The sequence below is a fragment of the Stegostoma tigrinum genome, chromosome 8 (genome assembly GCF_030684315.1).
Source record: "Stegostoma tigrinum isolate sSteTig4 chromosome 8, sSteTig4.hap1, whole genome shotgun sequence".
Classification (NCBI taxonomy): domain Eukaryota; kingdom Metazoa; phylum Chordata; class Chondrichthyes; order Orectolobiformes; family Stegostomatidae; genus Stegostoma; species Stegostoma tigrinum.
In genome coordinates this window covers 49,296,357-49,309,594 of record NC_081361.1, presented here as the reverse complement: position 1 = coordinate 49,309,594, position 13,238 = coordinate 49,296,357, and the positions used below count along the sequence as shown (strand labels likewise).

Sequence of the window (13,238 nt, the reverse complement as noted above, 5' to 3'; positions counted from 1 at the left end):
TCTCCTGATATCAAAGCTCTCTCTCCAACCATCTCTCACTTGCCAACTTTTCCAGTTGTTCTTCACCTTCCCACTCTTCACTTCATTCTTCCCCAGCCCTCTCACTTGCTGAGTGTCCCATGCAGTCACTGTTTCCCACTCCTTAAATCCTCACTGTGAACAAGGGTTAAATGAACACAGTATCGAGATGAAAGGAAGACAGCAAGCAGGGCAAGGTCTAGTTAGTGGAGGGGCATTATGGTATTTATGAGATAATAAAATGTGAGGCTGGATGAACACAGCAGTCCAGCAGCATCTTAGGAGCTCCTGAGATGCTACTGGACCTGCTGTGTTCATCCAGCCTCACATTTTATTATCTTGGATTCTCCAGCATCTGCAGTTCCCATTATCAATGGTATTTATGAGAATGGTTTCAGGGATGAGACTCTTCTGTCATGAGGATAGATTGAAAAAGTTGGGACTGTTCTTCTTGGACAGAAGGCGGCTGAGATGAGATTTGATTGAGGTTTCCAAAAATCCATGAGCAGCTGAACACAGCAGATAAGAAGCTGCTCCCCCTTGTAAAACAAAATGAGGCTGTAGATTTAAATTAACGTGCATAAAAAGCAAGGATAATGCCAGAAAAACCTTTTCAAACTGCAAGCAGTTAGGGTATGCGATGCATTGTCTGCAAATATGGTAGAAGCAGATTCAATGAAGGCATTCAAAAGAGAACTGGGTGATTATTTGGATAGAAATGGAGTAAGACAGGAGATTGGCACTAGGTAATAGTGCAGGCACAATGGGCCGTAACAATTCCGTGATTCTATGGGAAGACATGCAGGGCGGGCATCGGAACGGCAAGCGTCCGACAGCAGGATAGTGAATGTTTGCAGATTAAACTCAAGGCAGCAGAATGATTACCAAACAAACACTGCACAAAGCATGCCAAAGAGTTGTAGATCTGTCAACGCAGCTCCCTGAAAGCATTCCTGAACTCAGGCTTATCTCAGTGAAGAGGACTGCTTTCCTGGAGAAGGGGGAATTGATGGCCCCACTGGAAGTAATGACCCACAGTTTGGAAATGCCAGCCTAACATTTCAACGTAAATTTGGAGTCTGTAATGACACAACCAAAACCCACAATTTTTTTAAAAACATGATCGCGTTTTCTTCTTGCACTCACATGTATGGACCCTGGTGTTGTTGTTTGTGTTCTGAAGTAACTGGAAAGCTTTGTGAAAGCCCAATGCATGCTGGGTGGCACCATCCACCGCTTTAATGTTGCTAAGGAACGTGGCCATTTTCCTTTTTGTCTCACTGGTGGCTGGAGACAAGTATGTCTTGTAACACTGGTCTAATGAGCATGTTCGGACTGTGTCTGCCACAGCCAGCACAGAAATCTAGGCACAAGAAAGCATAGTCACTTGACGGTTTGGTAGTACAGAGCAAGATTTTTTCTGAAAAAGAGAGACACATTCTGTCAAGCTTTATCTCTTTAGGCAAGGTTTAACGCTTCGTTAAAATGTGCCGTTTTCAGCAAAGCGAAAGATGTTATTCCTCAAAATTTCTCTGCAAAAATCTCAATTTTCTTTGCTTGAACAGCTTACATTTTTCTGCTTTATTTGAAGTGCAATTATTGCAAAACTATGCCACGAAGAATTGTGCTTCCTCCACTTGATTTTTCTTTTGCTCTTCCTCAGTTTATTTTCATATTTTGTCTACTGCTCCTAACAATGACTGTGCAAGCAGCCTGTCATCTGCTTGAATAAGTTAAAGTGGTCATTCTTGGATGGATACAAACCAACACCATGCCCTCAACAGTACAGTGCATTTCCTGTAACTGGCCACACTGTGTGAGTTTGCATGCATGTGGTGAGGTTGCAGTCTCATTGTTTGCACTAATTAGATCAGAGGGGTATAAAGTTAAACATGTGCCAGATGGAGCAAGGACACACTCCCTCAGCAAAGACGCTACATAAGATCAACCCTCCTCTCAGGGAGGCATTTCCTCCATTTGATTTCCTGACAGGACGTCTTGCATTGGTGCTGCATGATCTTTGCACAGTAATCAAGAAGAACAAAATTTGTACAGCTCAATTAAATAACCCATTTATACATACATACAATCCTTGGTCCTTTAAAGACCTGGATCACAATACCTGGCCAACTTTCAATAATCGGTGTATATATTCCGCATTATAAACATGGGCAGAGATTGGGAAGAACTCACCTTGTCATGTTCGTCAATTGAAGTTAGTATTACTTGCGCAGCATCTTTGGCTATTTGAAGTTGTGTGTCTGTAGCTGAAGCTCCATGGTCCACCACCACCACAATATGTTTTGATTGGGGTCTCACAGTAGAGACGTAAACAGGCCTGTACCAAAATAATCCCAAAACTATTTGCAAACAAAGATGTGTAGGTATTGAAGAGGCAAATTCAGTGATTTTTTTCCCCATTTTCTCAATAATTAATTCACATTGTCTCTAATTTTCTCCCCCGTGTTTTGATGACTGGCTCATGATAGGGTACATGAGCAGTGACAGCTCAACGACTCCTTTTACAACTTGCTAATTGTAATGAGTAGTCTTACTCAAGCAGGCTACTCCAACCCAATCCTACCTACTTTGCTCTGTAAAGGTCACAGCTTCACACTTGGAGTAAACAAAAAAGTTATTATCTCATACTAAAAATCAGGCATGGATTAACTTAATCCGAGAACTATTTAACTGGATCAGAAATCAGGCAAATTTGGAAAGTGAAACAAATTGCTTGCGTTTAGATCAGACACAAGTTTAATTGGAATCTTCTCAGATTTGCTTTTGAGAAAATTACACCGGTTGACTCGGAAGTGAAAATCGGATTTCCATGCTTTATGTACCAACAAATGAAATTGAACAGAATGCTATAAATGGCATAACTTCAGTCAGTTTATCTTGTGCATTTCTGCAAAGATCTCACTACACTAGATAATAAATGATTTATCATACCACATTTTTGTCTTCCAATGTAGATGGCTTACTCCAAGACACAAGGCAAAACTTTATTACATTTCTTAATATATTCCTTAATGTATCAGTTTAACATCAATAAACAAACTGCTTGTAGCTACAAACTGACTCAAAAATATTGTCATGTTTACTTATTCGTCATAAATAATTGTCACGTAAGAAAATACAAAACTATGCGTCAAAATCAGTCAAAAACAAAACCCAAGTTCCTTCAGAATGGATCTAAATATCCTACCTACTTCGATGTTCATAACCACCTTTGCAGCGAAACCTGTGTGCTGGGAAAATGGTGAAAATCCCTTCTTCTGAGCTGAAGTATTGCCACTTTATACCAGGGTTTGACTTGAAGTTGTCAGCAAGAACTGTTGGGTTAAAAAAGTCAAATTGTTTCAAAGCAAAACAGGTGAAAAAACTGCAGTCCATTTTATGCCATTATAATTTCAATGAGTTTGGATTATGTAAGATCATCACACATTCATTTTAATCTAGCTGTTTGTTAACTTTCTAATCAGTCTGCGGCCATATTTAAGACCTCTCAAAGAAATCAGAAGGCCTGACCCCAGTGTTGTGTGGTTTGCTTCATAGGTTTTTCACAATTGAATTTACAGTCTAAGTTCTTTTTATGTAGAACTTAAATTGTTACCGTTGGTAGCCTTTCATTCCCAGAAATTTCTTTCTGAAATTTAAACGCAATAGCTTTTTTCCCCCTTTTGCAGCCATTTGCCTTGGGTGTGAACTGGTGATTTTTTTCTTCCCTTCAGCAACATTCTCAGTACTTCAGCCCAATAAAACTCGAGCAGGTAGAAAAATGATTATTGTAAACTTCAAACTTACCATTCCTGGCACGGTCTGTAGTTTAGAACCAGGCCCATGATATCATTAACACCCCTTTCAGTCTAACATAATTTACTGGGCCTGTTTGTATTCAGTTTGCTCTGGAATAGAGCAGCAACAGAAATAATGGGAGGAAAGGTGCTGCTTCTGTGCTGTGTCCCTCTGTGATTCTATGGTATTAACCGAGTTACAACTATGTAAATTCATGTTTCATAGTAGGCAAATAATTCTGTTCCATGAAACAGTTTTATTTTACAGTCAGTGCCACATTCTGACAATGTAAAACATCAATGGTGATCAGGTGAAGTGAAACTGTTTCTACTGTGCTGCAGGAGATCATCACTTGCCTATTGCTCTTCTCTAAAATTTGGTGGAAGCTGAATATTTGACCCTGAATGTCCACATACCAAGTGGTATTTTAGCGAAGCACGGTATGTGTGCACATGCATAGGTCAGCTACCATCTGCAGGACAAATTAAGCAGTTTACACTTAAAGGGAAGACGCAGATTAACATGGCTAGATGCAAAGAGAATCAGTGGGTGGGGTGGGAGTGAACAAGGATAGGAATATACACTCAGTGTAGTAATGTTGAAGGTTGTGTGTGACAGTGAGAATGAGGGTGGGAAATCAGAGTTAACATTTTGGGTTGAGTGACCCAACCTCAGAATTCATGGAGAAAGGTTTCTGAGGAAGGGTCATTTGACCTGAAACATTACTCCGATTTCTCTCAGCTGTTGCCAAAACTGTTGGATTTTTACTGTAACTGCTCTTGTTTCTGATTTACGGCATCCACAGTTCTTTCAGTTTTTATTTAGAGAGAATTAGTGGTTCAAACACAATTAAGGCAAGTGGTAGCATAGTAGTAATGTCAATGGACTAGTAGTTCAGGGTACCAGGCTAATTTCTTAAGGCTATTGTTCATGACAGATGGTGAAGTTTGAATTCAATAAAATCTGGTATTAAATGCTGGTCTTACAATGACCATTGCCATTTCATTGTTGCAAAAATGCAGCTGGTTCACTGATGTCTTTCAGGAAAGGAAATAAACCATTCTTCTTAGCTGGTCTGGTGTGGTCTACCTGTGATTCCAGACCCACAGCACTGTGGCTGAATATTAAGTGCCCCCTGAAAGGGCCGAGCAAGTCACTCAGTTCAACAGCAATTATGGACAGTCTATAAATACGGGCCCAGTCAGCAATGGCCACATTCCCGTGAATGAATCAAAAAGCAGGTAGATATAGTTAGTTAAAATGACAAGCAGCATGCTGAATTTGATAAAGAGAGACACAGGCTGGATGCTGAAACAATCAGTGGCTATCAAAGGCAATTGGATGGACAGCTGGGGAGAAGAAATTGCCGTGCTGTGGAGGCCATGTGGTAGATTAGGGCTGAAAGGATTGCTCTGCAGGGAGCTTGCATGGTCTCTATGGGTCATGTAGCCTTCTTCACTGTGCCAAATATGACCCAAGGCCACATTAGAAAATTACATACAGTTTGAACAACCCCACTAGAGAAAAGACATGCAAACCATACCAAGCACACAATTCAAAATTCATCAGAACAATACCAGGAGTGAGAAACAACAAAACACAAGACTTTAAGGTACAGCAGAGAAGACCAAAAGAAAATTTTACAGACACTTGGAGGAGGAAACGTTTTAGTACTAGTTTGCCTACCCTGGACCAGGAGATCCAGATTCAAGCCCCACCTTCTCCACAGATATGTAGTAACATCTCTGAACAGGTTGATTAGAAAAACAGGTTAAATAAAAAAGGAAAGGTTTTGATGGGGTGAACAGGTAAATGGTTATTCGTTTCAGAGATAGTAGGAACTTCAGTTGCTGGAGAATCTGAGATAATTAGGTGTAGAGCTGGATGAACACAGCAGGGCAAGCAGCATCAGAGGAGCAGGAAGGCTGACGTTTCGGGCCTAGACCATTCTTTAGAAAAAAGTTATTCGTTGTTCAGGTCATCTGTGACAAAGGTTCTCAATTTAAAATGATCAAGAGAATGATTAGGATATATTACTTCGTTTGCAGTTGTTGGGTATATAGACTGTTATGCCTTAGGGAGGACTCTGGGAGAAACCACGGCATATTTTAATTAGAAATCCAATTCATATTTAAGCAGAGGAAGTTAGATGGCTTTGAGACGGTGGGAAATGATGTCAGTTTTACACAGGTCTAGCAAAGGTCTACAGTAGACACAACAGACTGAACTGCCTCCTCCTGTGTTATAAAACCCAAATCTTCTATCAATCAGTCACTGTGAAGCTATCTTAACATCTGGAGAGTTGACAATAAGGCCATCACTACTGGTCATTCATTTGCTTTAGACTGATACCAAGCCACTTATGTAAAAGGGAAAATTCAGCAGATGGGGACCACAGAGCTGGGAGATTGGGTGATAAGAACAGGAACTACCCAGACTAATTTTGTGGCATCCAATGGAGCACTCAAACATTTCTTGACCTCAAAATTAACTTAAACCTGACTTTCTAGAGCATCTGACTACACTGTTTGTAAAACTGAGCAGACAGTACATAACTTGATTAAAATTGTCATTCATCCAGCATACATTGAACAATAATTGACGTGAATTTGCACCAGATCTAGAACATAGAGCCGGAAGACTGGAGGTTGGCTATTGTGGTGCCATTATTTAACAAGGGCTGAAAAGAAAAGCCAGTGAACTGGTTTTTCTTACAGCCTGAAGTCAGTGGTGGGTAAGTTGTTGGAGGGGTTCCTGAGAGAAAGGATTTATACGTATTTGGGAAGGCAAGGACAGACTAATGATAGTCAACATGACTGTGCAAAGGAAATCATATCTCACTAACTTGATAGAGTTTTTTGAAGAGGTGACAAAGAAGAATGAGTAAGGGAGAGCAGGAGACTTTGTCTATATGGACTTAAGCAAAGTGTTCAATAAGGTTCTGTATGGTACACCAGTTAGTAACGCTAGTTCACACTGGATCCAGAAGAGGTAGCCAATTGGATTATGAACTTTGCTTGAAGTTAGAAGATGGAGGGTAATGGCGAAGGGATATTTTTTGGACAGGAGGCCTATGACCAGTGGTGGGCCCACTGCTTTTCGCCATTTATATAAATGATTTGGATGGGAATATGGGAGGTATGGTTACTAAGTTTGCAGATGACACCAAAACTGGTGGTGTAGTGGACAATGCAAGTGGTTACCACTGAGCACAATGGGACCTTCATCAGATGGGCCAATGGGCAAAGGAATGGCAAATGCAGTTTAATTTAGACACAAGGTGTTGCATTTGCTAAGGCAAACTAGAACATGATTTATAAAAAATTATGGTACAGCCTGCCTTGGGGAGTATTGCCAAAGAAAGAGACCCAGCGGTGTAGTGTCCTTGAGAGTGGAGTTGCAAGTAGACAGGGTGGTGAAGGCATTTGGCACACTTTGGCACAGAACAATGAGTTAGGATGTCATGTCATGGCTGTACAGGTGATGAGGCCACTTTTAGAATACAGTGTACATTTCTCATTGCCCTTCCACTAGAAGGACGTTGTTAAACTTGGAGGGTACAGGAAAGATTTACAAGGATGTTGCTGAGACTGTAGGGTTTGAGTTCTAGACAGAGGCTGAATAGGCTGGGACTATTTTCCCTGGATCATCGGGTCAGGGGGGAGTCCTTATAAAGGTTTACAAAATCATGAGGGACATAAATAGGGTGAATGGTCAAGGTCTTTTCTCCAGGGTAGGGGAATCCAAAACTAGAGGGCAGGGGTTTAAGATGAGAGGGAAAAAGATTTAAAAAGGACCTGATGTATAACCTTTCATGCAGAGGGAGGTGCATGCATGGAAGGAACTGCCAGAGGAAGTGGTGGAGGCTGGTACAATTACATTTAAAAGGCACCTGATGGGTACGTGAGTAGGAAGGACTAAGAGGAATATGGGCTAATGCTGAGAAATAGAACTATATGTCAGATTGGAATGTACGGTTGGCACAGACGAGTTGGACTGAAGGGTCTGTGTCCTTGCTGTGAGATCTATAGGTCATTGAGCCCAAATAGTCGAGGAATTTGTTTATTCCTCACACAAGCCTCCTCCCTCTCTAATTAGCACTTCCCATTCTGTATATATACACATCAAACCTCTCATTAAATATGCAATTACTGTTCACTTCAACACATTCCACGTGGCAGTGAGATTTACATTCTCACCAATGCGTGCGAGGAGAAATTCTCCCCAGATTCTTTATTTAATCTCTTAATGTTTAATCTTCTAGGGCAGAAGAGAAATTAAATGAATCTAGACAGAAAAGAATTCTCAGAAGGCATAAGTTCATGAGCACATAATTGCAGTTTTGAAATAGCTGTCTTTTTAGCATTGCTACTGAAGCAGCCAGCAATTTCACCCTGGGAGGCAAAAGGCAGATCAAATTCATGGCAGAGGGGCAGTCTCACTGATTATTGTAAATTCCAGAAGATTCTATGCACGAATGTATCATGTATTTCAGTTCAAAAGGAAGTAACCATCAGAACCAGACCCAGAGAATCTGAATGAACAAACAACAAAAAAAAGGTAATAGTAATTCAGAAAAAAATACAGCCCTTCCCCAAAATGTTCTCTCTAATTTTTACTGTCATGAAAATCCTACTGCATTCTCATGTGTGGTTACATGGGTGCTAGCAACACCATCATTTCATCTGGCCACTTTTGATATTTGGTCCTTAACAAAATTGTGACAGGTTACATGTCAATGATGGGCATCAAAGCTAAGAATAAAGCTGTGGATGCGACAGGTTTGGTTAGATTCCCTACAGTGTGGAAACAGGCCCTTCGGCCCAACAAGTCCACACTGCCCCTTGGAGCATCCCACCTAAACCCATCCCCCGTAACCCACACACCCCTGAACACTACAGGCAATTTAACATGGCCGATCCACATAGCCTGCCCATCTTTGGACTGTGGGAGAAAACCGGAGCACCCAGAGGAAACCCACGCAGACACAGGGAGAATGTGCAAACTCCGCACAGACAGTTACCCGAGGCTGGAATCGAACACGGGTCCCTGGCGCTGTAAGGCTGCAGAGCTAACCAATGAGCCACCGTATGGACATAAATCTTCCAGCAGAGTCAATGGATGATAAGAATTAGAACTGCAGAGCTTGCCTAAGTTTCAGCTTAAGCAGAGACATTGTAACAGCCAATACTGCAGTCAACTTCAACTAACTCACATGACAGGACACTCCTGATTTGCTTGGATCTGCATTAGACCAGGCGTTAGAGAATTCTTGAAACTACAATATTAAAAACTGATATAACTCTGTTCTAAAAGATGGGTTTCCCATCAAGATTTCCAAATGAAGTAGTTTACCTTCATTTGAATAAGGTGTAGGAAAAAAAGAACGGAAAAGGCTCTATAAGTTATACAAGAGGGATACAAGTTATGCAAGAAGGAGCTGAAGGAAGAGCTTAGGAGAGCTGCAAGGGAGCATGACAAAATCTTGGCTGATAGGATCAAGAAAAGCTCTGAGGCTTTTAACATGTTAAGTGAGGAAGAGAATGACCAGGGAGACGGTAGGGCCGATCAAGGGGTGTAAAGGGAATTTGTGCACGGAGCCTAAAGAGATAGGCGAGGTCCTTAATGAATACTTGTCTTCAGTATTCATAACTGAGAGGGACCTAGTTGTAGAGGAGGACAGTGTGAAACAGACTGGTAGGATAGAGGAGGTCCATGTTTGTAAGGAAGATGTACTAGGAATTTTGAGGAACTCGAAGATAGATAGGTCCCTGGGGCCTGATGGGAGTTATCCAAGGATTCTATGGAAAGTGAGGGAAGAGATTGCTGGGCCTTTGGTGACGATCTTTTCCTCCTCATTGTCCATGGGTATAGTGCCATAAGATTGGAGAGAGGCAAACATCGTTCCCTTGTGCAACAAAGGGAATGGGGTAACCCTGGAAATTACAGGCCAGTTAAGTGGTCTTACATCAGTGGTGGGCAAATTATTGGAAACCAGTTTGAGAGATCGGCTTTAATGATCACTTGGGAAGACACCATTTGATTCGTGATAGTCAGCATGGATTTGTGAGGGGCAGATCATGCCTCACAAATCATATTGAGTTCTTTGAAGAGGTGGCCAAACATGTGGCTGAAGGTAGAGCAGTGGATGTGGTATACATGGATTTAAGTAAGGCGTTTGATGAGGTTCTCCACGAAAGGCTCATGCAGAAGGTAAGGAAGCATGGGACATGGTGAAATGTGGCAGATTGGATTCAGAATTAGCTGACCTTTAGAAGACAAAGGGTGGCAGTGGAAGGAAAATATTCAACATGGTGCTCAGTTATGAGCGGTGTATCACAAGGATCTGTTCTGGGTCCTCTTCTATTTGTGATTTTTGTAAATGATCTGGATGTAGGAGTCGAAGGGTGGATTAGTAAATTCACGGATGATACGAAGGTGGGTTGAGTTGTCGATAGTGCAGAGGGCTGTTCTAGGTTACAAAGGGACATTCATAGGATGCAGAGTTGGACTGGGAAGTGGCAGATGGATTTTAACCCTGAAAAGTGTGAGGTGATTCATTCTGGAAGGACAAACTTGAAAGCAGAATACACGGTTAACAAAGATTCTTGGCAGTGTGGAGGAGCAGAGGGATCTTGGGGTTCATGTCCACAGTTCCCTGAAAGCTGCCACCCAGGTGGATAGAGTTGTTAAGAAGGCATATGGTGTGTTAGCTTTCATTAATTGAGTTCAAGAGCTGTGAAGTTATGCTCCAGCTATACAAAAGCCTGGTTCAGCCACATCTGGAGTATTGTGACCAGTTCTGGTCACCTTATGACAGGAAAGATGCACAAGTGTTGGAAAAGATGCAGAGGAGATTTACCACGACGTTGCCTGGAATGGAGGGTAGGTCTTACAAGGAAAGGTCAAGAGCACTAGGGCTTTTCTCTCTAGAACAACGGATGAGACGTGACTTGATATAGATTTACAAAATGATCAGAAATATTGATACAGTAGACAGCCAGAGACTTTTTCCTAGGATGGAGGTAGCTATTACAAGGGGGTATAGTTTTAAAGTGAGTGGAAGTAGATATAGGGGAGACAGAGGTAGGGTCTTTTCTCAGATTGGTCGGGGTGTGGAATGCATTGCCGGATAGGGTCATGGAGGCAGTCTCATTAGGGGCAATTAAGGGGCTATTATATAGGCATATGGATGCTAGTGTAAGGTAGGGTTGGAGGTTAGATGGACCTCAGGTTTAGGGTAAAAGTTCAGCAAAACATTGTGGGCCAAAGGACTGTGCTGTGCTGTTCTATATTCTATGTTTAATACATTTTACTTAGAAACATGTTTTACAGTTATGAAGTCTGTATACAGGTAATTATTCTTTAACTAACACACACTAACAGAGGTTCTGGTAACTTATATTACAGCTGTTTGTGGGAGCTTGCTCTGCTGAAATTATTTGTTGCATTTCTTACGAGCCAGCATTTTGCTCCTTTCCTGCAATCCATCTTTTTCAGTTGCTAAGCAGGTGGGTACGGTGGACGTCACAGCGGCCAGATTGCTATTTTAATCTGAATGAAGAAATCATTATGGCTTTCACACCAGGTAGAAACAACAGGAGAGAGAGAGTCAGGGCCAGAAATGTTTTACTTTCATGATGAGAATGAGGAGGAATAAGAGTTTGCCTATAGACTTCCACAGAAATAACAGGAGCACCCATGCCCAGACTCCCACTCCAGCCTTTACTCCAGTGGTGGGGGACTTTACTATTGGGTCCAATGTGCCTGTTTTTAGGGATACAGATGAAATGAACTGCTTATATGTGTAGAAGGAACAAGGACAATAGTTAACAGAGGAGAAAATCGAACATGAACTAGAAATAAGTGGAACTTAGCAGATGATGAAGCAATAAAGGAAAGAAAACACAAAGTAAATTTAAGTACATAAAAATAAAAAGGCAGAAAGCGGTGCAGTGACAAAGACAAAAAAGATGTTCAATAATTTTGTTGAGCATAATACGAATGGATTCAGATTGCTAATGGAAAATTGACAAGAAATCTCTGAACAATGATCATTTGGTACTAAGCAATTACAAAATTGAAAGTGAACATACCCCATGTTTAAAAAAAAAGGAAATATCTGAACCAGCACTAAAGATTGACGCACACAATATTGGATAAAATAAACAACAGTAAGAAGTAGATTGGAGGATTAGGTACAAAGTAAGTAGAAATAGAGAATGTAGCAGACTGTGATGCAGTTTATTCGACATGGTTTGAAATGAAAGGTCATCAATAAAATTGGCAATTATAGGAATACAGGACATAATATGAGGTTGGATAAAACATTGCATACAAACCAGGAGACATTGAGATGATGGTGAAGAGGTGTGTGTTTCTGGGTTCATAAGGTGAACTGCCCCTGCAGAGAGCCAGCACAGATCCAACAAGCCAAGTTGCTGCCTTCTGCGCTGTTATGATTTTATGACCTGCAGATGTCTCTTTCAAGATCCATCAGGCCAGTTGGACTATAGAACATGGTTAAATCTTGAGCGATGTAAAGTAGCTACTTGGAGAGTAAATCAAGCAAAAAGCAACAGATATTTGGTATTATCTATCTGCTAAAATTCTTGAGTTATAAATTAAAGCTCTAAGTGCAACGAGATGCCAAGTTTGAGTTAAAAAATTCCAGTGGCTGCTATGGACCAATTGGCCTTGACTGCCATTCACATTTTAATTCTGTTTTGTACCATAGGGAATTGCTCCAGTCATTCAGGAACTTGGAAATAATCCAAACCCTGCTGTAATACAGGAACAAGCAGCAAATATGACGCAGGGTTCAATGATGCACCAATTATGCTGAATGCCAAAACTGGCTGTTGTCTGTTTTGATTAGTTTTGTGAAGAGTTGCACACATGTTTTTAATTTCAATACTACTTTTGGTCCTTCTTTTTTTGAAAATAGTGCTGTTCATTGACATTAATTGCATTGTTGAGCTTGAATTTATAGATAACTTTTATGACCTCAGATATCCCAGACTGTTAGACATGCAATGAAGTACTTCTGAAATCCAGTTACTGCTGAAATTTCATAGCATATCCATACTGGAGAATGCAATGCTTTGCACTTATGTAAGTTAAATAGACACAATTCAACAAATATCACAGGAAAAGAGAGTGATGTCGTCAGGGGTACCAGTGGTATCGCCATGGATTAAGAAAAGGCTATTCCCCCAAGGCTATGTGTAACATGGCTGGATGTAGGAGAAACTACATTTTATCCTGTTCCAAACATGAGCCTCAATGCCAAATATCTGGTCCTGTAAGCTTTTACTAATGGTTTTTTTTTAAAACAGATGGAGAGGAGAAGCTGTCAGAGAGGGGCAGAATCATTTAAAAAGTTAGTTAAAAACAATTCAAATAAAAAACATAAAATTAGT

The 13,238-nt window shown here is 41.0% G+C and overlaps 1 protein-coding gene across 4 annotated transcripts in view; it reads right to left on the bottom strand.

Annotated features, from left to right (window-relative positions):
- cachd1 (cache domain containing 1) overlaps positions 1 to 13,238 on the bottom strand; it is a 160,095-nt gene that overhangs the window by 49,846 nt on the left and 97,011 nt on the right. For all 4 annotated transcript variants that reach the window (XM_048539532.2, XM_048539534.1, XM_048539535.1 and 1 more), the window contains 3 exons: positions 3,227 to 3,353; positions 2,212 to 2,356; positions 1,165 to 1,381 (listed from right to left, as the gene is read on the bottom strand). In XM_048539532.2, the coding sequence (XP_048395489.1) occupies positions 1,165 to 1,381; positions 2,212 to 2,356; positions 3,227 to 3,353 (489 nt within the window). The remainder of the gene's footprint in view (positions 1 to 1,164; positions 1,382 to 2,211; positions 2,357 to 3,226; positions 3,354 to 13,238) is intronic.